This window comes from Aythya fuligula, chromosome 26, assembly GCF_009819795.1.
Source record: "Aythya fuligula isolate bAytFul2 chromosome 26, bAytFul2.pri, whole genome shotgun sequence".
NCBI classification, from domain to species: Eukaryota; Metazoa; Chordata; class Aves; order Anseriformes; family Anatidae; genus Aythya; species Aythya fuligula.
This window is the reverse complement of record NC_045584.1, coordinates 646,140-672,309: the sequence shown is the minus strand read 5'-3', so window position 1 is coordinate 672,309 and position 26,170 is coordinate 646,140. Positions and strand designations below refer to the sequence as shown.

General features: G+C 56.8%; 2 protein-coding genes across 2 annotated transcripts in view; one reads left to right on the top strand and one right to left on the bottom strand.

Moving 5' to 3' along the window:
• STK11 (serine/threonine kinase 11) overlaps window positions 1-18,429 on the bottom strand; it is a 34,461-nt gene extending 16,032 nt beyond the window's left edge. The window contains exons 1-6 of the mRNA XM_032203487.1: window positions 17,408-18,429; window positions 11,795-11,878; window positions 8,136-8,225; window positions 6,783-6,915; window positions 6,166-6,302; window positions 5,534-5,661 (exon numbers count right to left, since the gene is read on the bottom strand). Of these exons, the coding sequence (XP_032059378.1) occupies window positions 5,534-5,661; window positions 6,166-6,302; window positions 6,783-6,915; window positions 8,136-8,225; window positions 11,795-11,878; window positions 17,408-17,697 (862 nt within the window). The 5' untranslated portion in view covers window positions 17,698-18,429. The remainder of the gene's footprint in view (window positions 1-5,533; window positions 5,662-6,165; window positions 6,303-6,782; window positions 6,916-8,135; window positions 8,226-11,794; window positions 11,879-17,407) is intronic.
• A 6,154-nt stretch (window positions 18,430-24,583) lies between these two features.
• SBNO2 (strawberry notch homolog 2) overlaps window positions 24,584-26,170 on the top strand; it is a 54,839-nt gene continuing 53,252 nt past the window's right edge. Inside the window, exon 1 of the mRNA XM_032203768.1 lies at window positions 24,584-24,635. The gene's annotated coding sequence lies outside the window, so the exon portion shown is untranslated. The remainder of the gene's footprint in view (window positions 24,636-26,170) is intronic.

Genomic DNA, 26,170 nt, shown 5'->3' with positions numbered 1-26,170 from the left:
GCACGAAGAGGAAGGTTTGGGGAAGAGGTAGTAACGGGAGCAGCCCATCTCCAGCAACCAGAAGAAAGGCCAGGAAGCAGAGCAGAGCTGGCAGAGCGAACGGCGGGACAAGGGGCACTCAAAGAAGTTGCAAGGACCTTGCAGATGGTTTTCTGCAGTACTCTTGAACAATGATATTAGAAGAAAGCAGCCAACAGCGCACGCGATCAAGGCTGACTCAGAAGATCTTCCCTGTCAGCTCCGTTTGTGTCGTGTTACTACCAGTAACGATTCTACCGTAAAGAAGACAGAAAGCCACTGTGTGTGTCCCCACGGGCACTTCTGCAAGGCTCGGTCACTCAACAAGCACACGCTTAGGAAATAAGCTTTTGAGAATAATTTCTTATCTTTAAAAAGAAGGAGATTTTTCAGCAGATAAGGGTTTATTTAGATCGGTTGTAGCCTATAGAGGATGGGCAGGAAAAGATGGTGTGAAAGCACTGAAGTCACCTTCCCCTCAGAAACCAGCACCGTTTCCCATGGCAATTTGAGAAGATTTATCAGTGCTGCTGACGGCACTACTAGCCTTAAGCAGGTGGCATCGCTACTGCTCAGCAGTATGAAGTAGGTTAAAAAACAAAAACAAGCCCTGGGAAGACTTCCCCAGGTTAGAGAAGGCCGGGTGCATCGCAAGCATGTGGCCACCTGAACTGAAGGCAATTGAGCCTTCAGCATTCAAAGCTTTGGACTGAGCACACCAGGAACGTGTCACTTGCCTTGCTGAAACCATAAAACCACCTCGTGGCTGAGCTGATGGGAGCTCCCTGCTCAGGAGCAGCTCCTCATTCTGGGTATTTTCTCCCCCGAGCAGAATAAAGCCCTGCAAACAAGCAGCAGCCCAGGCTGCAGCTCCAGACCAGAACTGGGATTAAGTGGCAGGAGGTGATTAATGCTAGTGGCAGTGCCAAGAGCTGAACAGCTCGGCTGCTAGCGAGAACCACCACCAGGAGAGTATTTTGAGCTGGCCTTACGGTAAGGGTGAGAGGCAGGGGAGATGCATTTGAGCCATCTTCAGCAGAGAAAGGATTGATCCTGAATGCTGCTGGCCCGCAAAGTGCTGCAACACCTGTAGTACAGCAGCAGAGTGCTTTCACTGGGCAAGTTCCAAGTTCTTCTCTACTCCAGCCTGTCTGTAGGAGTCCCTGCAGCCTTCTCAGTCCCAGGACAGCTGAGGCTGGCACGATCCTCTGGGAATGATCCTGTGCAACCCCCTACTCAGAGCAGGGTCCACTAGAGCAGGTCACCCAGGACCATTTCCAGCTGGAGCACCCTCATCATAGCAGCTTGCTTTGGCTAAAGAAAAAATAAATATGCATCCCTCCAAAGGCTGTTTAAAGAATGACAGGACTAACAGAAATTTAAGGCATTTACCAGATGAAACCGGTGCAAGCAGAGGATAAGGCTCTAAGGTGAATTATTAAAAGGGGCCTGGCAGCACTGGTTACCACTAGCTGTGGTGCAGAGCTGTATTGTTCTCAAACAAGCAATTAAAAAGGCATGAAGAAGGTAACGGAGCAAAAAATATTTCCTTAAAGGAAAAGGGCTGCATTTCAGGCAGCGTTCAAACGAAAACAGAACATCCAATCCCTGAAAATGTACATTCGTGTGTTCGGCGTGACTCACTCATGGCAGGCCTGTGGCTGAAGTCCTGCACTGAAGAGACTCGAAGACAAAACATCATGTACTATTCACCAGGCAAGTCATCTCAGAGCGTCTGCCCACAGCAGCCACACATCTCTACCATTTACGGTAAAGATTTCCATGCAGTTTATCTGCGAGCAAAGAGACGCTGCAACGGGGAGATTCTTCAGGAGGATGCCTGACTCGCAAACCTCTGCTCCCCTGGTATTTCGGGAGGAGTCGCTGTGCCCATACATGGGAGATGATGCCCATTACAGCACCCCGGCAGCCTCAAAACCCTTTCAAATTACATCAAGCGGTAATGCGAACACTGGAGACCACAAACCTGTCTTGAGCTCCTCGTCACAGACTCCAGCCCACACGTTTTAATAATCCTGAACGAGCACAGCATTGGCTCACATGGTAGAATATATTTTTTAAGCAGACAGCACGATCCGAGGTATGTTTTCTGAGAGGCAGGAAGAAATCTAACAGCTATACTTTGAATTCATCCTGGGTTTTATTTCAGAGCAACATTTTAAGCCATCAATATAAAGCAGAAAACATCCAATTTGTAAAATGAGACGGGGATTTTTCCCTCTCCTCCATCCTCCACAAACACAACCAAGTGCTCTGACCAGAAACTCCCTCTGCAGGCAGACCTGGGAGCTTTGATGATGCACATGCAGAAGCCTTGCCGCTGGCTGAGTTATAGCCACCAGCCTGCCTGACTGCTGGCCCTGGGGACTCCCTGCTACTACAGGATTAAATCATCCCAGTCAGCAGGGTACACATCCTCTTATCCCTGTGAGGTGAGGTCACGGCAACTACACAGAAACCAGAAAAAGCGCTGAGGAACCAACCCAAACCAAGCCACTTGTCCCCAGCCACAGCCTGGAAACGACCCCAGGTGCCTAACGCAGAGGCTGCAGCCTCAGAACTTCCCTTTGGTAAAAGCGGATTGCAAGAGGCAGAGCTGACCCTGCTCATTTTTCCTGCTCAGAAGCAAGCTGCATGGAGTTGGTAAGTCACATGCAGATGTTGTCAGAACCTTAGTGCTGAGCACTTCCACTTCGACACATCTCTTCTGACTGTGCACACAGAAGGCAGAGCCGTACCAGCCCTTCCCATCGGTGAGATGTATAAATAAAGCTTCATTCCTGATCAGGGAGGCAAAAAGAAGGGCAGCATCCCAAGTAACCAGCTGAAGCACACTGCCATGCAAGTCTCTTCACAAGCCAAGTGAAACAGAAGCTTTTAGGCCCTCTACATTCTGCTTTTACTAGAAAGTAGAACATACAAACAAAAATAAGCCCAAGGGGAAAAAAAGTAAAAACACCACTTTGAGGTTTCTGTTCTTTGGTGGACTGCTTCTGAAGCAAGCTCTAGTTTGTTTCCCAGCCAGCCTGGCACTCTGGTTAACGCAGCTTATAGCCACAGAGGAAACAAGCACTTTGCAGCACGCTGAACTCTGCCTCACAATAAGAAGGCAGCAAACGCTTGCAGCACTGCAGAGTGCTTTGAGCCTTTCAGAAGCACTGCAAAGGTTAAAGGCTCCAGCAAGACAGAGCTGAGCTGTGGGTGTCTGTGCAGCTCGTAGAACAGCATCAGCCAGCCATTGACAGCATCTGATCCGTAGGCTTTGAATCAGTTTCAACCTGCTGCAGCAGCAGCAGGCACCTACCAGGAAATGCAGATGTTCTGGAGGAAAAGCATGAACCAAATAAAGCACCCTGGTTTTGTCACCATAGCTACGTAGGATCGCCACCACAAGGCCTCAGCCCACGCCTTGCTGCCGGCCGGGCTGTGGGGCTGCTCAGCACCCCGCAGGGTGGAGGGCACTGGGCATCTCCACAGGGTCCAGAGACAAAAGGGGTGAGGACGTGGCTAGGATGAAGGAAGCAACTCCAACAAGTTGGCAGAGATGAACAGTTTTGGACAAAGGGCATCAGCTGTGAGGCGCCTTGTTTGAAGTGAGGCAGAAGGAAAAGAGATTCTGACTCCAGGCCTCACCCAGGGGATGGAGAAGGAACAGGAGGGAGTTGATCTGCTAATGAAGCATAAGGTTTGGAGCTATCAATATCCTCAGGACAAGAAAAGAAAGAACAACCGCCACGCTCATTCTCCCTGGGGGGCAAAGCTAAGTGCAGCAGAGAGGCTGATGGCAAACCCCCAACGATTTCTGCAGGCGGCTGTAGCAGACCGGCTGCCAGCCTCGACGGGCTGCTGGACTACAGGGGCAATTCCCAAGCTGAAAAAAAAGACAGAAAAACGCTGCGTTTTGAGCCAGCATTCACAAGTCAAGCACCACACGTAGATCAGGACATTGTTCCCCGGGGCACAGGGCACAAACCATCAGTCAGAAGTGCTGGGCAGCCGGCAGCAGCCTCGTTAGGCTGAGCAGAGCAGCCGCGGCAGCAGCTGCAGCTCGTAGCTGTGCCTTACATAATGCTCTGAAAGCTGCTGGGGCTGGTTCCTGCTCCTTGGAACACCTGGAAAGGAGACATTTCATAACGCTGCGGGGCAGGAGAAGCTAAGACAGCCTCACAGGACGAGGCTTGCAGGGGGTCTGCCACCCCCTGGGAGGTGGGGGGCTGGAGAGGAGCCCCCGCAGCCCGCCGGCAGCAGGCAGACGGACAGACAGCACCACCTGCTGCCACAGCCCGGCACACAGCGCCACAGGACAGGGCTCTGCGGGTCCGGGCTGCAGCCCCTCGCAGCCCCACAGCAGGTGCTACTTGTAGGGGAAAGCGCAGTCATAAATGCCTCGAAACTCTGAACATTTTGGCTAGCCACAAAGCACGAGAGCGCCGTCCCCCTGCAGAGGACACAGCGCAGCACACAGCCCCCGTGGAGCAGCAAACAGCCGTGTTCCGAGCAGACCTGATGACACTGCTGACGGACAGGAGGAAGCAGAGCTGACTCAGTTTCCTCACAGTGCCCCATAGCCCTTCGCCCACGCTTACCCCGAACTGCTCGCCTAGCACGAGAACCAGAAAAATAAACTTGAAACGAGGCGGCCTCATTTCATGTTTGAAGGCAGGTCTCAAGCAGCTGAGGACAAAGGGAAGGGAGCAAGCCCACGCTGAGGGCTGGGAGCATCCCTGCACCTGACTGCTTTAGAGAGGCAGCAGGAGCTCCGATCGGGATCTCCCATGTGCTAGAAGCTCGCCCAAGTGCTGCCAACCAGGCACCAAGCTGGCTGCTAAACACAGCACAACTGCTGCTTGAAGCATTCAGCTTTTAAAAGAAGCTGAGAGACTGCTCAACGCTGAACCTGAAACTATTTCAACAAGTGACTAGAACAAAAGCACAAAAACCCACCCCTTTCTTCTACCCAAAAGGTGCTGTTCCCGTTTCTGCCACAGGTCTGTAATGAGAAGGGGCACTCTGCTCCACCACCCTCACTGCTGGAAATTTAGGGGAAGGGATGAGACAACTGGGACTAAAGCACACTGAGGGTAGAGGCTGATGAGGAAGGACAGCAGAACCTGAGTACTCAGTATTTCTTGTTACAGAAAGCTTGGGCAAGGAATTTAATCGAGTGTTCTCACTTGCCATTTTAAATTTAACCTTGTGGGCTTCGTCTTCAGGTCTAAAAGCTGCTGAGAGCAGGAGAAAAATAATGCAAGAACCAACTGCTTATGGAGTGGTGTCTGCAACAACTGCAACCCATCGAGGGTTTTGCATATCTCAGGAAAGTGCCAGTGCTCGAGACCTTCCAGAGTTTTACCCTAAGATAAATAATCCTACCTCCTTCCTAATAGGATCCCATGCTGTCACAGGATACTTGGAATGAAGCTCTCCCCTGGTGTCTACAAGCTGAGCACTCCACGTTTTACCCATTCCTCTTAGAGTCAGCTGAGAGACTCACCTCTCAATAAGTCTGAGAGTGGAGGACCACAATCCTCTGGAATTGTGAAGTCGCCTTTCCCGATGTTTTCAAATAACTTATATATATTGTCCCCTTCGAAGGGGTATAGACCCGTTGTAATGTTGTATCTGTAAAGAAGGAGAAGCTGTGTGAGAAGAAGCACACAGAACAGGAACTTAATTCTTACGTGGCTAGGTAAATCAAGAGCAGACAAGAGTAAACTAAAGGATGAATATTTGGAATGCTTCTTCTAACTTTGTCTTCCTTTATCGCAGCCTCTTCATTCACATGAGTCAAAACCACTAAGACATCTCCCTGACAGGCTGGGACGGAAGAAACTTTTAAAAATAAATACTAGAGATACCAGCGCTTTGTGGTTTCTATTATTATAGTCGCTGCGTATCTCAGATGCCGAGAAGTGGCTGGCAGAGACTTACTCAGAGTGGAGATTGCTTTATTCAGAACTGCAAGCACTTTGGATGGGTGTCTGCTCCCCAAAGGAAGGGCCACACCGCATACACCCACTCCCCAACACCATGCAGAAGAGCAGTGACGACAGCAGGTTGCACAAGACCGAGCTGTTTGGAGGCTTGCAATTTACTGCGACTCCTGGATGCTGCACAGGCACTTACAGCGTGACCCCTGCGGACCAGATGTCTACTTTAAAGCCTGAAAAGGTATCAAGGCCATTGGCGATTTCTGGTGGCTGGAATGCTGGCGACCCTTGGCTCGTTCTGCACGTGTCATCCTCTGCAAACGGATGCAATGCCTGCAGCAGAAGACAGCCATTAGTTTCAGATTCCAAGGCACACGAACCGTAACTGGTAGAACATTTCACACACAGGGAACGCTCTGCTACTGAACATCCACTTACACATCACGAGAACGTGCTACTATAACAATTGCATGCCACTGGTGATGCTTCCTGAGCTATTCCTACATAGCTGAGGCACTCTTGGTATACAGTTAAGTGTAAGGGGATGTAGCTTGTCACCAGACTTCAGGGTTGTCTAAAAGTAATGTCTTTGCTATGAGCCTCCGGGATGGAAGTTTTGTGCTGTTACCCGCAGCAAGATAACAACGTTGTGAGAGTTACAATAAAGATTCAGCAGAGTCACTCTAGAGCACTCTGCAAGTGTAACAGAACAGAAGCCTAAACACACAATAAATCAATGGATACCACAAAGGTGACCTGAATCTAGAATGTTGTGCTTCCCACACTCCTGACTTCACTGCAGTTCTCACATACCTCTGCTACGCCTAAATCAGATATTTTCAGTGTCCCATTGGTTGTTAGCAGGAGGTTCCCCGGTTTTATATCCTTGTGGACAATCCCTTGGCTGTGCAAGTATTCTAAGCCGTCTATAAGCTGACAAAAGTACCTGCGGAAATTATTAAAGAAAAAAAGAAAAAAGTCAAGCACTTCCAGAGACTAAGACTGTGAATTACCAATAATGCTTAAAGCAAAGACTAACGTTATTGGATAAAGGTAGGTACACGAACACTTGACGCTGAGGAATTTGAGAGTGAGGTGTTGTGTGTTAAAAAAGAACTTTTACAGGCAGGCAGAAGTCACCTGCCAGAGCTCCGCACCAGTGCGTTAACCAGCTCAGGCTCTGCTGAGGCTCTCCTCACAAGTCCGTGCATTTTCAAAGTGTGGGCACCACGAGGCACAAACGGGCCAGTTAATTCTGACACCTGACCTGGCCTAGGCTAAATTAAGCTAGCAAAAGATGCTCTTTCAGTGGCTTAGCTGTCTCTGCTACAGGATGGGGAAAAAGAGGTTTCCTTCAGTTGGCAGAAGGTTTATGTTTCTGTTACTGGCTGGGCAAAGGTAACAGATGGTCAGAGACTGTTAGCATGGCATTACTGTAATGTAAGAAGCATTGTGCATCGACAATTGTTCATTCACTTTTTATCTCATAATATCCAGGAAACAACACCCATCTGAACGCATCGATCGCTCACTTAGACCCTCTATGATCTCAGACACCATTTAAGAACATGAAAATAGTGACTACAAACTTGCTGGTCTGCACTGATTTTATATCTATATAGATATTTATATAATCTCCTTCCTATATCCATTTCCAGAACTTTAAGGTTCCTTTACTTGCATGCTAAAACGGGCTTCAGATTAGCCTAACTAAACAAGCTCAGAGATCATGCTGGATGTTGCCAATTCTTAACCCAAAGACCTTTAACCTTTTTTCCTGACGCTGAACTGTTTGGCTTGCCCCATTTAGATAGGGCAAATCCTCACAGAATCCCCCACCGCACCCATCTTAGCTGAAGGACAGCTACAGCAGAGGCCAGGGAAGGCTGCTGTGCGCCTCTTGCAGCAAAACAAAACAAAAGCAACGGAAGATTCAATAGCAAGATGCTTTTTCTTCCCAGAACCAAAGGGTTCTCCCTGGCAGTGTTTCATTATTCTTTTTTTTGGTTTTTATCCCCATGGATGTAAAAGATGTAGTTATTAAACAAAGTTAGTTTGACTTTAAAGTGCAGCCAGCAGTCTAATGGAGAGTGGAACACGTTCCTGAGTTCAAGAGATAGCAGCAAGGAGAGGCTGATGCAGGCTAAGGAACAAAACTGCACTTACCCATGAGCCTGAAAAACTGGAAACCTCTTTTCTGGGACACTGTCCAGCATCTCCTGCATCCCACACACACAGTACTCCATCACCATATACGTGAAGGCAGAGTTAAGGAAGCTTCAAGGTTAAATACTTCCCAGGCAAAGGCTGCGCGAGGACTGCAGCTGGGGAGCTGCTGGTACCTGGTGCACACACACTTCAGAAGCAGGGCCTGAGCTGTGCCTTATAAACATGACACAAGTCAGGCAATTCTCTGAAGTGGCTGAAAAAACAAAAAGTTAACCCCCCAGCAGAAGAGCTGCAGGCTGCAGCATTCTCCCCAGCCCCTGGCTGTTCCACAGCTGGCAGAAGTGAGCTCTCATGCCCTCCCCCAGAGGCTGTTCTTCCTTTCCTGTAGGCACCACCTAACAGCTCCTGCTTACCCCATCCCCACAGCCGTGTAGTAGGAAAAGGATCCCTGGACAGCTGGGAAGCTTTTTTTGAAACCATATGGACAAAAAAAAAAAAATTACAATCAAGTGCCAAGAGCTGGTGGCACTTCTTAGTATTTATTCCCTTCCAGCACATTCCTTTTTTCATCTCCTCAAGTTTTAATGTTGGGGCCAAACAAAGGAAACGACACAACCGCCTGGAGCAGGAACTGCCTCTGCTCCCCTCCTCTCCCAGGGCTTTTAAAGGCAGAGCTCAGAGGGGCTCAGGAACAGACCCTGAGACATCTGCTGGCTTTGTCAAGGGAGTGCACCTCTGAGGTGAAGAGCAGAGCGAAGCAGGGCTGTGGGGCAGCCCCTTCTCCAGCAACACAAAGCTCTTGGTTGGTCACTAATTATTCCTGGCAGCTGCCTTCTTAACCTAAGCCTAAAATAAGTTGCTTATCTCCCAAGATACTGCCTTAACTCTTGAGGCAAGAGAGGCTGAAGAGATGGCCTGCATTTTAAGCGGGATCTGGGCTAAAGGCTGGTGCCCTTGTATAGAAGATTCCATCCCAGAGCTCAAAGCACTGCCCAGACTCACTGATTTAGTGCTACGCCCCCCATACGAGCTGCTCTTCAGAGGGATGCTGAAGTACTGCAAGACTTTGTGATGGGCACGATGCCACCTGCAAATCAGCAGACACAAGAGCAGCAGGAGGAGCCCAGGTTTCATTCCTATCATTCCTTACCGTGGAAGAAAGCTACGGGCTACTCGTATGGCAGTGACGTGAGAGCAGCGCTCCCAAATTCACGAAAACAACACTAATGGGAGATTTCGTAGGGTAGCTGTTGGGAAGCCAAAGCCAGCTCTCGTTCTCATCTACAAAGAACGACCTGATTTTGGTCTCGTTAACTGCCAGGCTGGTTTTTCACCCCTTCTTTTGTGACCGATCCACCTCTGGCCGGTCAGCCAGATTACAGCACGAACTTCCAGGCTGGAGCAGATCTGTTACCGGTGCCCCGAGACGACTGAAGCTCTCATCTCTGCTAATCAATAGGGTTCTGCTCCCACGCACGCTGCACACACTGGTAACAGAAGCTGTCGAGGGAGGGTGCCAGCTGGGATGCTGCTTATTGAACTGGGTTTATTTTCTGCCTGGATTAGCTCTCCATTCATCACCAGCTCCGCATTCCCAGCCACAGCAGGTCAGCAGAGCAGCCCATTAAATACTAAAGGTAGTTGATATTTTTAATCCAGTCATCGCAGCTTTCCTATTAACAAAAAGATCGTTGAAGGCTTTGACTCGACTTGTTAAAACACTGTCTGCTGAATAAGTACAGGACTGCAGGCTTCAGCCACGTTTATCAGCAACAGAAAACGCAGGTGAAAACACAACCCTCCCTTCTGAAGCATTTGAAACTGGGCCTGTAATGTTCATCCTGGACATTAAGACTTATTTTTAATGAGTAACAGGGAAGGAAGCGACAATTAGAAGTTGAGTGAGGTACAGGGGAGGGATGTTGCCCTGCACAGCTTCCTGCAAGGCACCAATCCAAGCGTTTGCACGACTACACAGCAAAACGAGGAAGGGAACTGACCTGCAGAGAACAGCCTAATGAAAGGGAAAGTTACCGTTCAGCTGGATCTGCTCCCAAACCCATTTGCCACGCAGCTGCACAAGTGCTTGTACTGCCGCATCCGAAAACATGCTGCACAGGCACTGCCAGTGCCAACAAGAAGCTGGAGAGAGGTTAAAGCACAATCATGGACAAATTCCCTCTCCCAACCCCAATTTCTCCAGTTACTGCCAGAATAAAGAGGTGCAGAAGCAGATAAAAAACAGAAGTCAGCCTATAAAAACTACAAAAAACCAACTAGTTCCTTTTCAAACACATCTGTTAGTAAAGTAAGAAAGATCCCCACGGGCTCAGAGAGGCCAAAACCCATTTCTGAATGACCACTTCGGGTTGTCATCACCTGTTACCAACACACGAGGTCTCTCTCGGGCTCTTTTTCAACACGCCTCTCCTTCAGCATCCCAGCTTCCTATTAATTAAATGCTATCTTTCTACAGGCAGTAATTGAATTACAGTCCCTTCAGTCTGTTAAGGCCACAAAACACAAGTGAAAGTTGTCATGCTTTTCATATCAATGATTTGGTGGCAGAGCATTTGATCTAATTAAAGCACACAATTAAGTTACCCGTTTTCTGAAGTGCTGTAATTGGAAGGCAGTATTTAGAAAACACTGCCAAAAATAAAAGTGGCTATTTATAAGGCGCTACAACAGATCAGCTCAGGGAGCTCAGGAGCTGGCCCAAGCCAAAGGGTGCTCCCCAGAAGCACCCAGCTGCCCACCCGCACCTTGAGGCACAGCGTACAGCAGAGGGGGGCTCAGAATACTTGCAGGACCGCGTGCTGCAGTCACACGTTGCAGTCCAAGCAATGCACCCAGATCTCAAGGCCCAGCTTAGCTTCCAGAGCTGGGGTTCTCTCTCTGCACCGTGCACAGGAGCAGTGTGCTTCCTCTCTCTCACAGCTACCACAAGCTTCCTGTCTCTCCCAGCAGTACCACGAGAGACTTTCGCACGAAGAACAAAGCAGGAGGCTCTGGAGCTTGTCTATCTTGGTGGGGCTGCCTGGCAGCAGAGTGCTCCAACTGCCCGTGGAGGAGGCACGCTGCTGGAGCACGCAGCCCCTCCGCACGAAGGGAGCGAGCTGCAGGCAGCCGTGTGCCAGAGAACAAGTGATTTCCCTCCCCTCCCCTTTCTTTTGAGGGAAAGAATAAGAATGCCTAAACCATTGCCAAGAACCTAAAGGAAAAAACGTTACAGGAATTGATTTCACATAGCCTCAATCAAAACAGAGCCATCTTCAGGGAAAGGAAGCACTGCCATACAGCACCAGACAGGACAGGAGGCTCAGCGGGACAGATCCGCGGCTTTATTTTCATCTCCGAGCTGCTGAAGGTCACACAACGAAGCACAGGATTTCAGTGGTGGTTCCCCCCTGCTCCAGCCCCACAGACGTAATCTGGGGACAATATTTTTATTTCCCAACTGAGAAGCTGGGAAACTTAAGAAAGCACACTTAGTGGAAAGTATTCCAGCCATGCGATACGTTTAATACTAGGGGAAGTAATTTTAAGCTTAAGAAACATTCAGCAAGGCCTTAAAAGCAGAACTAAAATGATTCAGCACTGCAGCAGAAAACGACAAGAATTCAAACCTTCCAGCACTGTGTTGAAAAGGATATATTTTCTGCTTCTCTTCGTTGTATAATACATCTACCAACTGGATAACGTTTTTGTGCCGTAATCGTCGCAGGAGCTGAATTTCCCTGCAGGAAAAGAAAGGGGAAAAACATTAAATTTAGAAGGCTATTTCCTTACTATGGAACGCAGCGAACATTTTCTAATGGATTTTTACACCTCAAACTGCGTTAGCCCCGGCTGCTTCTCCTAAGGTTACCTGCACACGCTGCCTGACAGGTCTTGTGCGTTCCTGAATTCATTAGCCCATGGTTAGCCCACGAAGATACCCACTGGCCACTGCCCAGGAATAAACCAAGAACCCTTCCAGTTAACACTACACAGCCCCTCGGTTTTCCCCGGACAGGGATCCCAGCTGGGATACACCCAGCAGAGGAGTGAGGGGTGGCAGCAGGAGCCCACTGTGCTCAGCAGCACCACGCCGTGAACTTGGGAACAAAGACAGGAACAGCGCCTTCTTCCAAGTTCTAACTCGACCGAACTGCTCAAAGATTTAAATTGAATCCTTTTTTTGTGCTCAGCGTGTACGAGGCTGAGCAGACGCAAAGGGAACTTTGCCACGAAACGGGCCCTCGGGTGGCTCTCCTATCAGCCGCCTCGATCTTTGTCTCTCGAGATCTTGCACTCGGCCCCAAACCACCACATTTCAGTATCTTTTCACATTAAACTCAGCCTGCAAAATCCTGCCGGCCGGCTGCGAAGAGGAGGAACAGGAGGATCAGGCCGGTCAGGTCGGGGTGGTTCTGCTCCGCGGGGCTGGGAGGCGCAGACGCTTCGCTGCCGCTCGGCCGCGGGCCGGCGCTGAGCTGCTCGCAGGCTCCTTTCGCGCTTCCCTCCTGCCACCTGGGGAGCAGCTTGGAGAAGCCTGGCTGCGTCCCAGCAGCTGGGGCTCTTGGAAGCAGAATTAGAAGGAACTGGGAGCACAGCCTCAGAAGGGACAGCCTCTGCCCGAGCCCACGGCACACCCTCGCCCCTCGGCTCCAGCACAGCGGCGTGGGGACGCCTCGTGTCTGGTCAAAGCAGCAGCTGCTCCTTCAGAGAGCTCGTGAAGTGCAGGGACACGAGCAGTTTGTTTTTTAAAAAAAGATCTTTTAGGAACTCCTGAGCAGCGTGGTATTGTCTCGCTGCCAAAGGTCGGCCCCGGCGCTCCTCCTGTATCACACGGGGTTTTAAAAATTGGGGCACCTGCACGGAAAGGCGGGGTGGCGAGGCAGAGCTCCGCGGGGTGGTGAGTTGAAATGGCAGACAGATTTGCAAAGTGATGCAACTGCTCTAATTATAGGAATGACCAAAAGGCTGAAGTGGATTAAATTAGCATGGAAACCTCAGCCAGCACCGGCGTGGCTCTGAGAACTTTGTGAATAACGAGGGGGGGGGGCGGCCGAGGCCTCGGGGCAGGCCAGCAGCGAGCAGGGACACCCCAGGAGGGTTACTCTGCTGCAAAGAGAAAGCTCCCAACACCAGGGAGCTTCAAACCACCCATCCCAGCAGCTCGTTCCCTGTAACACAGCTTGGAAACACCACACGGACTCCTTCCACCTTTCAGAGAAAAAATAACCGTCGGTATTTCCGCGGTGCCCGTTTCCAGGAGGAGGCCGGGGGCGGCGCTGGGAGCCTCCCAGCCCAAATGCCACCCACCTCCGGGGCAGAGGCCAGGCAGCCCGCTGGGCGGAGGGCAGGACTCCTATTTTTAGCTCCTCTCGCATTCTGAAGCGCCCGAGGAATGGAGGCAGCCACACACCAGTCACCTCCAGCTCCGCTCCCAGCCTTCGCCACGCCAGGCAACGCGGGCCTCACCTCGCCAGGAGGTGCCTGCATTGCCTTCCCCCCTCCCCAGTTAACACCAGGAGGCCTCCTTTCCCTGTCACTCCTCAGACACTGCACAGCTTTTTGGAGCGGAGCTGTCCCCAGCAGAGGGGAAGGGAGAACTGCCAGGTCCCTTAGGGGGGAGCTGTCAGACCCAGGCTCACCCGGACGCACCCAGACCCAGCAGCTCTTTTTTTTCGGTCCCTAACAAAGCCCCCTGCCTGTCCCACACGGCTCTGGGGGTGCCAAGGAAAGGGGATGCTCTTTCCTGGACCACTCCAGTGAGGGCAGGGTCTCAGGAAGGATCCTCACCCCTGAGATCACATCCCAGCCCCTTCCTCAGACTCCCGTGGGTCCTCTGCAGGCCCAGGTTTGTAGGGTTTGGCTGCAGGTGATGCTGGATCTTTCCCATATTACCTCCAGGCCAAACCAGGCCAGGGCTGAGGGCCTGCAGCACAAATCCCAGCCAGAGAAATGCTCACCCCCATCCCAAACGCTCCTTTACTTGTCCACAGGTAGCTGTGCCCCCCTCGAGCCCCACTTGCAGGGCCCAGGAGCTGGTGGCACCGCGCAGGGATCGGTGCCACGCCGCACGCCAGCCCTGGCACGTGCCCTAAATCCGCCGGCACCGCTCCTGCTAATTGCTACAAGGGCCCGGAGAATCACCCGCTCGGTCTTTACGCAACCCAGCTGCTGCTTTATGTAGTTACTCAGATTGATTTTGTAATCCCGCGCAGCCGAAGTGAGCGTTAATTACAAATTAGTGTCCTCGAAACCCCACAAAGCAGATTAACTTACTTCTGGTCTGCTCAGTGAACGGCTTTCCCCTCCAACTCCTCCGCCCAAAAGCAGCCTCCCCCGGCAGGGCACAGGAGGCACCCCTGGGGTGCCCGACAGCCCAGCCCCCCTGCCCCTTTACAGGTCGCAGCTTCCAAAGCAGCGCCTTGAACCCTGCAGGACCCCGTGCAGCCGAGAGCCCCGCGGCCCCAGGAATCCACTCAGGACTGTCTCCGCGGGCACCGGGTCCTCTGCCCGGCTCCCATGTGCAGAGCCCTGTGAGGTGTCTGATCGTGGGGCTGCCGCACAGCCAAGGCCCCCGAGGAGCTGTAATGAGCAGAGATTCAAACCTGAGTAATCGCCGAGCGCGGTAAGTACCGAACAAGGCACTTGGGACACGCTCAGAAAGTCCCAAACACTTAATTAAAATGGGAGGCTATTAGCGCACGGCTTTATTAAACTTGTGCTGCTGGAGACAAAGCCTTCCAAATTTCCTGTCGTCTTCTTGGCGGTCCCACTAAACCCCTCCTGGGCTAACTGGGGGCAGCAGGACCCACCTGGCTGACCGACCTGCCCCCAGCTCTCTGCAGTAACCGAGGGCGCGCGAGGATCCCCCGCGGTGATTTAGGGACAGGGGTTTCAGGTTTGAACCCTCAGCACCCGCACCAGAAATCCCAAACACAGCCCAGCTGACCCCTGGGTCCCAGAGCTGTCCCTGCAGCGCGTCTCTGCTGGGCACGCAGGGGGCAGGAAGCTGCACGGGCAGCAAACCAAGGACAGAGATCAGGCTGGGGTCAGGACCGGCTCCATCCCCGCAGTCAGAGCTGCACGAGGAGGAATTTTGGGACAAACACCAGGCAGAGGCTCCCAGCAGACAGGCACCGAGCTGAGAACCCCCCCGAAGCGCTCAGCCCCTCTGCCGGGGCACTACCAAGTGTGTAGCTCTGCGGGAAGACGTTAGCCCTGGAGGGCAGGCTGATAACTCCCTCAGGGGTCCCACAGCACAGAAAACACGTCCTTAGAGTCTCCCTCCCAACTCTTTAACTCACCCCGAGTGCAGCTGCCTGAGCCCTGCCCTGGATGAGACTGCTCACACACACCCATGGGCACGGGGAGAGCAGGAGCCTGGCGCTGGGGGCAGAGGAAGAGATTTCTGACCTCAAGGGGCAGCAGCTGAGGGGGGGCTGGTTGTGAAGATCTCATCCCGAGCGGCACCGCCGTGTGCAGGTAAGGGCCTGGGGAGGGCTGGGGGTCGGTGGCACCAACACAGGCAGCAGCTCCTCATCGGGAACCTGCACCAGGAGCAGGAGCTGAGGGTATGAGCCCCTCGCTGCCTCCCTGCAGTCCGTGGGAGCAGCTCCCACAGAGCCGGGAAGGTTGGAGTTGCGTGGTCCTGGCCTCAGCCAAAATGAGGCGTTTTGTCCTGAAAAAGTTCACGGCTGAGCACGAAGATAAAGCAAACGGGGAGGTGGGCAGAGAGAGAAGGACAGGGTGACCAAAATAGGCACTCGAGCTGAAGCAAGCCCTCGTTGGGAGGCAACGTTTAGGATCCGGCGCCGTGTTTTGGAGCAAGGGCGGCTGAGCCAGAAAAACATCCCCAGCAAAGCAGCGCCCGGCTCGTCTGCTTTAACAAGCGGCCTTAACGAAGCCAAACGAGACGTTCCCAGGCTGCGGGCATAAATAAAGCCTCTGCAGGGTGCACCTCGGGACTCGGGAGCATTACCGGGGCTCTGATAACAGGAAGCTCCCCTGTTATTTGGCATGGCCTTTCCCACCAGGAGGGAGAGGAGTTTAGGGTTGCAGTAGGAAGGCACCAAGCTCCCCTTCCGCAGCCACGCTGACACCAGAGAAGGGGGCAGGGTGGGACGGGGCGCCCAGAGAGACGAGAACCTTGTTGTTACTCATTAACCAGCGGTTTACTCCTAGCCTGACCCTGTGCCAGCTCGGGGAGGGCCCAGCACCAGGCCCTGCGGCTGCCCTGTCCCCACGCCTGGCACTGAAGGTTAGAGGAGGGCCCCGAGAGCCAGCGGGCCCGGTACAGGACGTGAAATATCTCCCAGCTGGGCTCGGAAACTCAACCCAGCCCCAGAAACAGAAACAAGACGCTGCTGGGTCACGGCTCCAGGCTCGGCACGTCGCAGCTGAGGCCGTAACAGCCCCAGATCTCCCTCCCACCGCGAGATAACCCCTGCGAGAGGCTTGTTTGGGCTGCAGGAGGCTCCCCTGGGCAGCAGAGAGCCGCTTATCTCGCAGGGCCGCAGCGAACAGCTCGCCGTGGGGAGCGCAGCCGGCCGCGAGGCCGAAAGAGAAAGTTTTGTGTAAGAGTCCTGAGCGGAGCTAACGCCAGGCTGCTCCCCAGCCTGTTTTAATTGCTCGTGCCCTGACTAATCGGGACGGAGCTGGCACTTGGAGAGCCTTCCAAGCACAGATCTTGAGTCAGCGAGGAGAGGTTGACAACCCTTGTCCCCATTTTACAGCTGCAGAAAGTGACCGAGAAGAGCCTGGAGTTGCTTCCTAAACCCATTAGGCAGGAGTGGAACCAGGAAGAAATCCACAGCTCCCTGCGCCCACCGGGATCACGTCCCGGGCACTTCCCACAGGGGTGGCAGCACCAACGGCCACCCCCAGGAGCCCAAACACCGCTTGGTGCTGGTGCAGGCTCCTTGTGCACCCACCCAGCTAAAAGCAGCACCGTTCACCCCTCTGACATGGGACCCAAACGGGAATCCTTTCTCAGCAGCAATACCATAAAAAAAAGACACGTTACGTGCTGCCTGTTCACAGCAGAGCTGCCCCCTTGCCCTTGAGGCCGGGCTCCCTGTCCCCGCTCTGGGCATGGGGCAGTTTAGGAGCGCCCTCAGCCCCGTGGCTGCTCAGTGGTGGAGTTTGCTGAATCCCCACAACTTTGGGGGCATTCCCACAACTCAGAGCCGTGTGGTTGACTAAAACAACCGAACTCCAGCTGGAAAACAACAGCAAAGGTCCACCCCCAGCCCCCAGGAACGTTTACTCACTTTTTCACATTTGCCTCCCCGTTGGGGATCCTGCGTAGCTTCTTCTTCTTCAGGATTTTCACGGCTCTCCTGCAGAGGGTTTCAGAGTCCAGCATCTCCTTGACTTTGCCGTAGGAGCCTTCTCCCAGCAAGTCTCCCATCAGGTACTTGCCGATGAGCTTGGCCCTCTTCCGCCGCGGCTGATAGATGACCTCGGTGGAGTCGATGCGGTGGATGAAGGTGTCCATCCCCACGGACATCAGCTCGCTCTCGGCGAACATACCCAGCTGCTGCGGCTCCTGCATATCCATCCTGGATTAAGTTCCTTCACCCGCCCTTCCTTAAGCGCTCAGGGTTTTAATCCTGCTTGTGAGTTTCCAACACTCCCTTTTACTCCTTCTTGAAAAAAAAGATCCAGAAGATTGTACAAACATGAATAAAAAAAAAACAAAACAAAACAAGAACTACGAGCTGCTTCCAGCTCAAGTGGATGCTAAAAGATCCAGGCCTGCTCCAGTAACGCAAGGTCTCTTAAAAAGAATTTCTCTGTGACCAGACACGCTCAGGTTGGGACGCGCTTCGCTCCCGACCTGGTCCCACCACTAGGGTTCTTTCAAGTCACCCTGGCCTTGAACTTGGCCCAGTTTGTCGAGCGAAGTGCTAGGTCATCCTCCGGGACTTCAGGCCACCGCATGAAACCAGACGAGCGCCAAGTCCCTCTCGTGGCTTTCCATCACCAGCAGCGCGCAGTCACCGGCAGCGTTTCTGCCCGGCCGGCCTCACCTTCCACGCACGGGCACGGCGGTGGCAGCAGGGGGTGTTCAGCCGTTGGGCAGCTGGAAGCACGTTTCCTTGAAGGAGCTTTTGGGAACAATCCCACCGCCCTCGCTTCTCACGCCGACCAAAGTTTGAGGCCTTCGGTGCCTACCGAGACCTCCCAGGGGCATCCTTCAAGCACCGCGATTCCGCCTGGCACATGATGCGTGTCCCCCTCGGGCTCTGGCTGGGCTCACACAACGCAGAACCGGCCGGTGCCCCCCCCCCCCACCCCGAGCACCGGGACACGGGCACCGTCAGCGGGACGCGGCTCCCAGTGCCCGCGGCCCCACGCACCCCATTCCCCCCCCCCAGGCAACCGGAGATGGCGGCAGGGCAGGGCAGGGCAGGGCAGGGCCGCCGCCCCCACCCGGGCTCCTCTACGGCGGGGCCCGGGGCAGCGCCGCCGCCCCCCGGTAGGACACGGGCGGGGAGGGGAGGGGAGGGCCCGGTGCCCCCCCCCACAGCCACGGGAACCTCTCGGAAAGGCCCGGGCCGCGCCCCCCCCGGCCGCCACCGAGTCGAGGGGAGGGGAGGGGGGCTGGGGGCCGCAGGCCTCGTTCCCCCCCTCCCCGCTGCCGGGCCTCAGGAACCGGAACCTGGGCCCGGGCCGGGCCCCGCCGCCGCCACCACCGCCGCGCTCCTCCCCGCTCCCGCCCGGCCTCCGGGGGATCCCCGCCGGCCGCCGCCGCCCCCGCTGCGCCCTCGGGGCCTGCTCGGAGCCCGCTCCCCGCCGCCCCCTCAGCGCCGCCGCCTCCCGCCCGCCGCCGCCATTTTGTTTACCTCCCGCCCCCGCCCGGCCCCGCCGCGCTCCCGCCGCTGCCCCCCCCTCCCCCTCCCTTCTCCTCCTCCTCCTCCTCCCCGGCCGGGCCTCGCGCCTCCCTAGCGACCGACGTGCGCTCCCATTGGCCGCCGCGCCGGCCCCGCCCCCGCACGCTCTGCCGCTGATTGGCCGCGGCCTGGAGGCGAAGGGGAGGAGCCGAGCGGGCGGTTTTCGCTTCCGGTTGGTTCGCGGAGTTTGCGGCCCGCCCCCCCTGCCGCTCGGGCGGGCGGCGGGGCGCTCTGATTGGCCGGCAGCGCTGCCCGTCAGCCGCCCGCGGGGGCAAAGGGCGAAGGGTGAAGGGGAAGCGGTTGCCATGGAGACGGGCGCGGAAGGGAGCGGCGCCGGGCCTGGGCCTAGGCCGGGGAGCGAGTCCCGGCCCCTCCCGGCCCCTCCCGGTGCCCTGAGCCCGGTGCTCGAGGCCCGCAGTCCCCCCGAGCCCCCTGTGTCCCCGTTACACCACACTTTGCCTCCGTCTCCTTCCCCTGCCAGCGCCCCCCGGCACTCACCGCCCGGCCCCGACACGTTTTCACGCCCCGGGACGATAACGAATAAAGCAGAACGCCACAGAACGCCCCCCCCCAACCCGTCACCCCCAGACCGGGCCCAGGGAACGCTCCAGCGGCCTCTGAACTGGGCTGAACTGGGCTGAACTGGGCTGAACTGGGGGCATTGCCCACGTTCTCTCCACTTATCGGCGGCGGGAGGGGAGGATTTGGACAGGTTCAGGCGCGGTTGTGCCGGGGTCACGCCGATGGCCCCAAATCCCGCTGTGCTCTCTGCTGCCCGGCTCCGAACACGGCAGCTCCTCAGCTGTGTGCTCACCCGCTGGGCACACACCAGCCCTGGGCTGCCTCACGCCCCAACCCCACAGCTGCTCCCGGGACGTTGCTCCGTGGCCTGCAGGAGGTGGATTTACCGGGGATTGTGCTGAAATCACCCATATTTTTGGCTGCAGACGCTCACTCCTACATCGCCCTGGCCTTTTGGCCACTTTCCCATCTCACAAGCCTTTATTTGTCTTTCTCCTTGCTGTGTTTTACCAGCAGCACCCAGAGAGCACCGGTGGAGGATAATTCCTCCTCTTTTTTTAGGTTGGATATTAGGAAGAACTTCTTTGCCGAGAGGGTTGTGAGGCATTGGGATGGGCTGCCCAGGGAAGTGGTGGTCACCACCCCTGGGGGTCTCTAAAAGACGTTTTGATGTAGAGCTCAGGGATATGGTTTAGTGGGGACTGGTTAGTGTTAGGTCAGAGGTTGGACTCGATGCTCTTCAGGTCTCTTCCAACCTAGAAATTCTGTGATTCTGTGATTCCTGCCCCGGTGGCTGATCTGAGCGGGCAGGATGGACGGGCAGCTGCGTGGGACAGACGGACGGACGGGCACAGCTCCCCAGCAGCATAACGAGGCTGCAGCGTGCCCTGAGGCAGCCCCACCGCCGGGACCTGCTGCTCCAGCCCGGCCCAGCCGTGCCCCGGGCCCGTTTTTGGGGTGATTTCCCCTAGCACCCAATGCAAATCCTCCAGCACCCGCAGCCGCCGTTGTGCTGCTCGCAGCCGTGCCTGCGGCAGGAGCTGCCCTCTCCCGGCCGAACGCGCACCCAGCAGCAGCCGCCTGCCCTTGGCTGTCCCCAGCTCACTTTGGGGCCGCACAGTGCAAAAACAGCACGGAAAGAGCTGCAGAAAACATCTCCGATCGACATGCACTGTGGCTCCCCTGGGACAGCGGCTCCGTGCCAGCACCACAGCCAGGGACCTGCTCCTGCAGGACGGGGCTTTGGCAGCGCTCCGGACCCAAACGCTTTTCCTGCAGGGCTTTGCTCCAGCTCTTGCTGCCTTTGCTCCCCTGTCTCCCCCCTTACAGGCGTTGGGAAGGCTCCTGCCACTCGCTGGCTTTCACCAAACACCTCATAGCGAGCCACAGCCTCCGGCTGGCAGCAGGGAGCTCAGCCAAAAGGCTCACGGAAGCTTCACCCACTGCTGTGCCCCGCGGGCTGCCAGGGGCACCGGCTGCCTCTCAGTATCAGCTTGGGAGCACTTGAAGGATTTTCGGCAGGAGGCATCCAGCAAAGTGCAAACGTGTTAGCGCTTCAGACATGCAGATTGCAAGGCATCTCTGAGGGGAGATCGTTTTGGAAGGACCCTGTAAGTTGCAGAGAGCAGTGTATTTAAACACCTCAGGCATAAATCTGTGAACTTGCAGCCATCCTCCCAGCTCCATGGCACGAGGACACGGCGCTGGCAGCCCTGCTCGGGGTCCTGCTGGGGAGCAAAAACATCCCCGTACCCGTACTCCACAGCCCGGGGTCCCCAAAGGCTCCGCAGATCCCCAGGGCCAGGGGCATCTCCGCGGCTCAATCCCCACAGCACCCTGAGGAGCTGGGGAGCTTTTCCAGAGCACAGGGCCTGGAGCTGGCAGCAGGGCAGGGAAGGGGGCACAGCCGCCCCCCGGGGCTCCACAGCACCGTATTTTTCCTCCTGCTCCCTTGCAGGCTTCTCTCATGATAGCGCCTGGCCGCGTGTGATTTACTTCGATCTTGGCACCGAGTCCAAAGTGCTGGAAAGTGATCACCCAAATTCTGGTAAGTGCTGTGCTTCCCCCTCCCGAGGGGGCCGGGTTCCCAGCAGCAGGAGGGCAGGATCGATTGGAAACCGTCCACAGCAAAGAAACCCGGGCAGGAGGCAGCTCCCATGGCTTCGGCTGCAGCTCCCGGCCGGGTTGCATCAGCTGCACTCTGCTCCCGGTGCCGCAGAAAGAGGCTCCCCAGAGGTGGAAACTCAGTGAAGGGCTCCCCAAACCTGAGGGGCTTTGCAGGAGGCTGCTCCCCAGCGTGGCTCCTGCCAGGTACAGAGCAGCCGGGTCCCGTCCGGGCTCCCTGCTCAGCTCCAGCCTGCGCAGACGGCCTGGCACGGGGCAGTGGCTCTGTCCCCCCACCCTGAGATGCCCCTTCCTGAAGCTGCGGGCCGGCACGGAGCCAGCTGGACCCAGGGCTCCTCGCCCCGGCGGAAAGTCAGGGGATTTCCAGGGTGTGGGAAAAAAAACAGGAACTGAGTGCATGCAACACGGCCGGGCTCACCCCGGCACCGCCACGGCAGCGGCCCCGTGGCACGCACGGCAGCCAAGGCTGCAGGCTCAGGGCCCCGGTGCTCTTGTTTTTGAGCCCATTATCCCAGGCCCCAGTGCCCCCAGAGGCCTGGCTGCCTGGGAAGGGATTCTTCTGGGGAAGGCAGAGCGTTTCCCCGGGGCATCGCTCTCCTCTAAGGGGCAGAGCACCAGCACGCAGCCCCGCCACGGCCCCAGCACTGCACGCAGACATCCCAGCACCATGGGGGGACACCCACACGTGGGGACGGGGAAGGCAGAGCCCTACACACACCACGAGCACACCTAGCACCTCCCCGCTGCCCCCCAGCTCCAGGGCCCGCAGCTGAAAGCCCCCAACCCTGCAGCAGGTGCTGCGCTTGCTCCTGGAGGGGATTTAGGGGTGCAGAGGGGACCGCAGGGTCAGCGGGTTTGTGCCTGGAACAGGAACCGGGGTGGGAAGCGGGGAGGAGGCGAGCACTGGGGCTGTGGCACCAGCTGCAGGGCTGGCAGCGGTTACAGGAGGCTGACTAACCGCCGGCTGGATCCCTGTGGGTGCTCCCACCGCCTTGATTCATTGGTATCGCACTACGGAAATAGCTCTAGGGGATTTTAAGCCCTAAAAGTGCGCAGCTAAGGAGGCTCTGGTGATTGTTCTCACGTAGGAGAGCTCCCATCCGTACGGGGACGAGGACGGCGCAGGCAGGGCAGTGCTGCTGGTGCCTTCAGCGAGCCCGCTGGGGCGTGCAGTGAGAGCCAGAGCAGAAGGAGTTCCTAAAAGCGTGATTTAAAGGTGCCAGAGCCTCTGGCATTAACCTCTGGAAAAAGAACACTTCAGAAAGCATGATGCAATTGCTGATTAATTAACGTCTGCAGATGAATGAAGTGTTAAGAGAGCAGCGCTCACGGACAGCCCCAAAAGCCCCAAAATGCCAAGTTCTGCGTTTGGGCCTGAGCAGGAGAAGGGGAAACGTCCCTCGTGCCAGGGCTGAGGCCCTGCAGGGGCTGCCAGAGCTGGTGGCGGGGTCCTGCTGCGAGGTGCCCGCGGGCTGTGGGACAGGTGAGGTTGGATTTGGGGTTTTTGCTGCTGCTGGCTCTGAAGCTCCCCAGGACAAGGCGCTGGGCTCCCCAGGGAGCAGACGGGGCCAGCTGAGGGTGCTGGTGCCCGAGGCTCCCCGGCCGTGCCGGTGCAGGTTGCCTTCCTCTGCCTTCCTCGAGCGCTGTGCACGAAACCCCAAACCTTTTGTTCTCACCGTTTGCTTTGAAGGCAGCTTCTTTGATGGTACGGGGCTGCTTCCCAGCTGAGCCGGCTCACGCTGCTGGGGCTCCCTGCAAACCCCAGCAGGGCCGGGGTTTTACGGGGCAACCCCGATACTTCCCCGACTCCTTAAACCCCCTCAGCAGGTCCCAGAGGGGCTGCCCTGGAGGAAGCAGCGCTCAGATCCCAAAGGGTCTTGGCTTTTGCCTCCTGGGCACCCACAAAACTGGGTACCGGAGCTGTGCCCTGCTCCACAGTGGGTCCCGGTGCTGCACAGGCACCGTCCCCGTGTGCCCAGCGCTCTGCTCACGGCAAAGCAGCGCAGCACACGTAGGCAGGGAGCTCATCCCGTCCCATCCCATCCCGTCCCGTTCCGTCCCGTCCCATCCCATCCCGGTGCTGGGGACCCACGGCCAAGGTCTGTGCCTCTCCCCCCGCCGTGCCGCTGGCTCTGTGCCTCCCTCCCCGGGGGTCAGCCCGGAGATCTCCCGCTGGAGATGCCGGTGTGCACAGTGGGAACGCTGCTGGGTGTGACTGGGTGTGACTGGGATCGGCCTCGTTACCCCAGGGCTTACGAAGGGCAAAGACCCAACGCGAACACACTTAAAAAGTTATAAAAGTGGGCAGGAGGGGAGGAAGGCGAGCAGCACGGGGGGGTTCCAAGGCTTTTATTTCCCACTCAGCCGCTTCCCCGTTAATCCTGAAGGGGAGCCCCCCCCCCCCAGCTCCCCAGGGGCTGCAGCACAGGGACCCCCCGGTGCCCCCCAGACCCTCCCGACCCCACTGGGACCCCCCAGAGACCCCTCAAGGACACCCCCGGGACCCCTCTGGCCCCATTGGGACCCCCCCGCCTCTCCAGGATCCCCCCGGGACCCCTCCGGCCCCATTGAGACTCCCCCCAGGACCCCTCAAGGATCCCTTCTGGACCCCTCAAACCCCCCCGGAGACCCCCCCGGACCCCCTCAAAGCCCTCCAGCCCCATTAGGACCCCCCCTGGTCCTCCTGGGACCCCCCCGAGACCCACCCCGGGACCCCTCAAGGACCCCCCCCCACCCCCCTAGGATCCCCCTAGAATCCCTCCGAGCCCCCTCAAGCCGCCCCCCAGAGACCCCCCTGAGCCCCCCCGGGACCCCCCAGCCCCCCAGGACCCCCCCCTCGGCCGCCCCCGCCCCTTCCGCCCCGCGGGCCGCGTCCCCCCAAGATGGCGGCCGCGCGGAACCCGGAAGCGCGGCGAGGCGGCGGCCGCCGGGCGGGAGCCTGAGAGCCCCGCGCACGGTGAGGCCTGGGGGGGGGGTCCCCGGTACGGGAGGGGGTCCCCGAGCCGGGAAGGGGGAGCTCGGGGCCGGGGGGGGGTCCCCGCCGCGCTGTGCCGCTGGCTCCCGGCCGCGGCTCGGGGCTGAGCACCGCGGCCGCCAGGTCTACCCGTGCAGCGCCCCGGCCCGAGGGGCTCGGGAAGACCCCGGGGGGGGGGGCTCCGCGTCCCGGGGGGGCTCCGGAGCTGCCCCGCTCGGCTCCGTGCGTGGCTGCGGGGGCCGCTTCTCCTCGCTAAGCAGAGCTGGGGGCTCGTGGCTGCCCGGGGCCCGGTTGGGAAGGGGCTGAGCCCCAGGGGCACCGAGGGGTCGGGGGCCTGGTGCTGGGGGGGGGGGGGGAGCGCAGAAACCCCCCCCCGGCATCCCCGGGTGTGCGCCTGTTGCGGTGCCTCAGGGCCCAGCTGAACGCCCCTGGGGCACGGGGCTCACGCTCTTGGGCTCCCAGCCCTGGTGCTGGCGGTGGTCGCCCGCCGCCGGGTTCCTAAAACCATTAAGTGGCCCCGCGGGGTTTAGGAAGCTGCTCCCACCTCAAAAGGAACCCTAAAAATCAGCCGAGAGGGCTTAATCTCTGCGTGACTTCACGTCCAGTGGAACAGGACGGCCTTCTGAAGGGCGAGTTCTGCGGGGTCGCTGTGGGACCCGGGGGCCTGTGGGGTTTTTTGGGGTTTCTGTGCCGTCGTGGCGGTGAGTTCGGTGGCCGGCTGAGTGCCGTGGGTCACCCGTGGCTCCGGGACACCGGGCCTGGGCCAGCTTGGTGCCGCTCAGCCACCGGCAGCCGGACACGGGAATGGCTTTAAGTGGCAATCATGCACTGGTGCTTTTGCTTTCAGTTTGGGGAACGCTGTGCGTCCCCTGAAGCAGACTTGGCAGAGGTGTTGGGTAGGATGCCATCTGCGCTCCCCCAAAGCCTGAGCTCTGTTCTCATCTCTGCTGCTTGCTCTTTTTCCATGGTTATCAATTCACTCGGTGTTTGTACTCATTTCCCTAAAACAAGACCCTGCCTTTAGCAGCTCAGCTGAACGAAGTCTCATTGAAAGGCTTGCGTGAGCGCTGGGTGAGGGAAGAGTGCCTGAATCACCCAAAGTACTTCCTTAATCATTGCCAAAGGAGCAGCCTAAAACATCTGAAACCTCAGTGCTTAGCGGCACAGCACAAAGCCAGTGCTCACAGTGACTTCGGGTGCTCCCCCGTTTCTGTCTGCCCGCTTGCCTCGTGTCAGTGCTGGAGGTAACAGAACCACGACTGGCGTCGGGGGCGCCTTGTCCAGTCTGAGAGGTGTTTTTGGCTGGGATTGTTTCAAGTGGTAGCTGGGATCCTTGCTGAAGAAGGGTGCCTCTCCCCACCTCTTTCCTTTGATGGTGTTTTGCCCATTCTTGGAATTGATCTCGCTTATGCCGGGTTTTCAGGGTGGCTGAAAGCGAAAACGTTTTTTTGTAGAGGAAAATGCAACGGTAAAGCCACAGAACGTGTCGGGAGATGGCACAGTCAGTGGATTGTGCA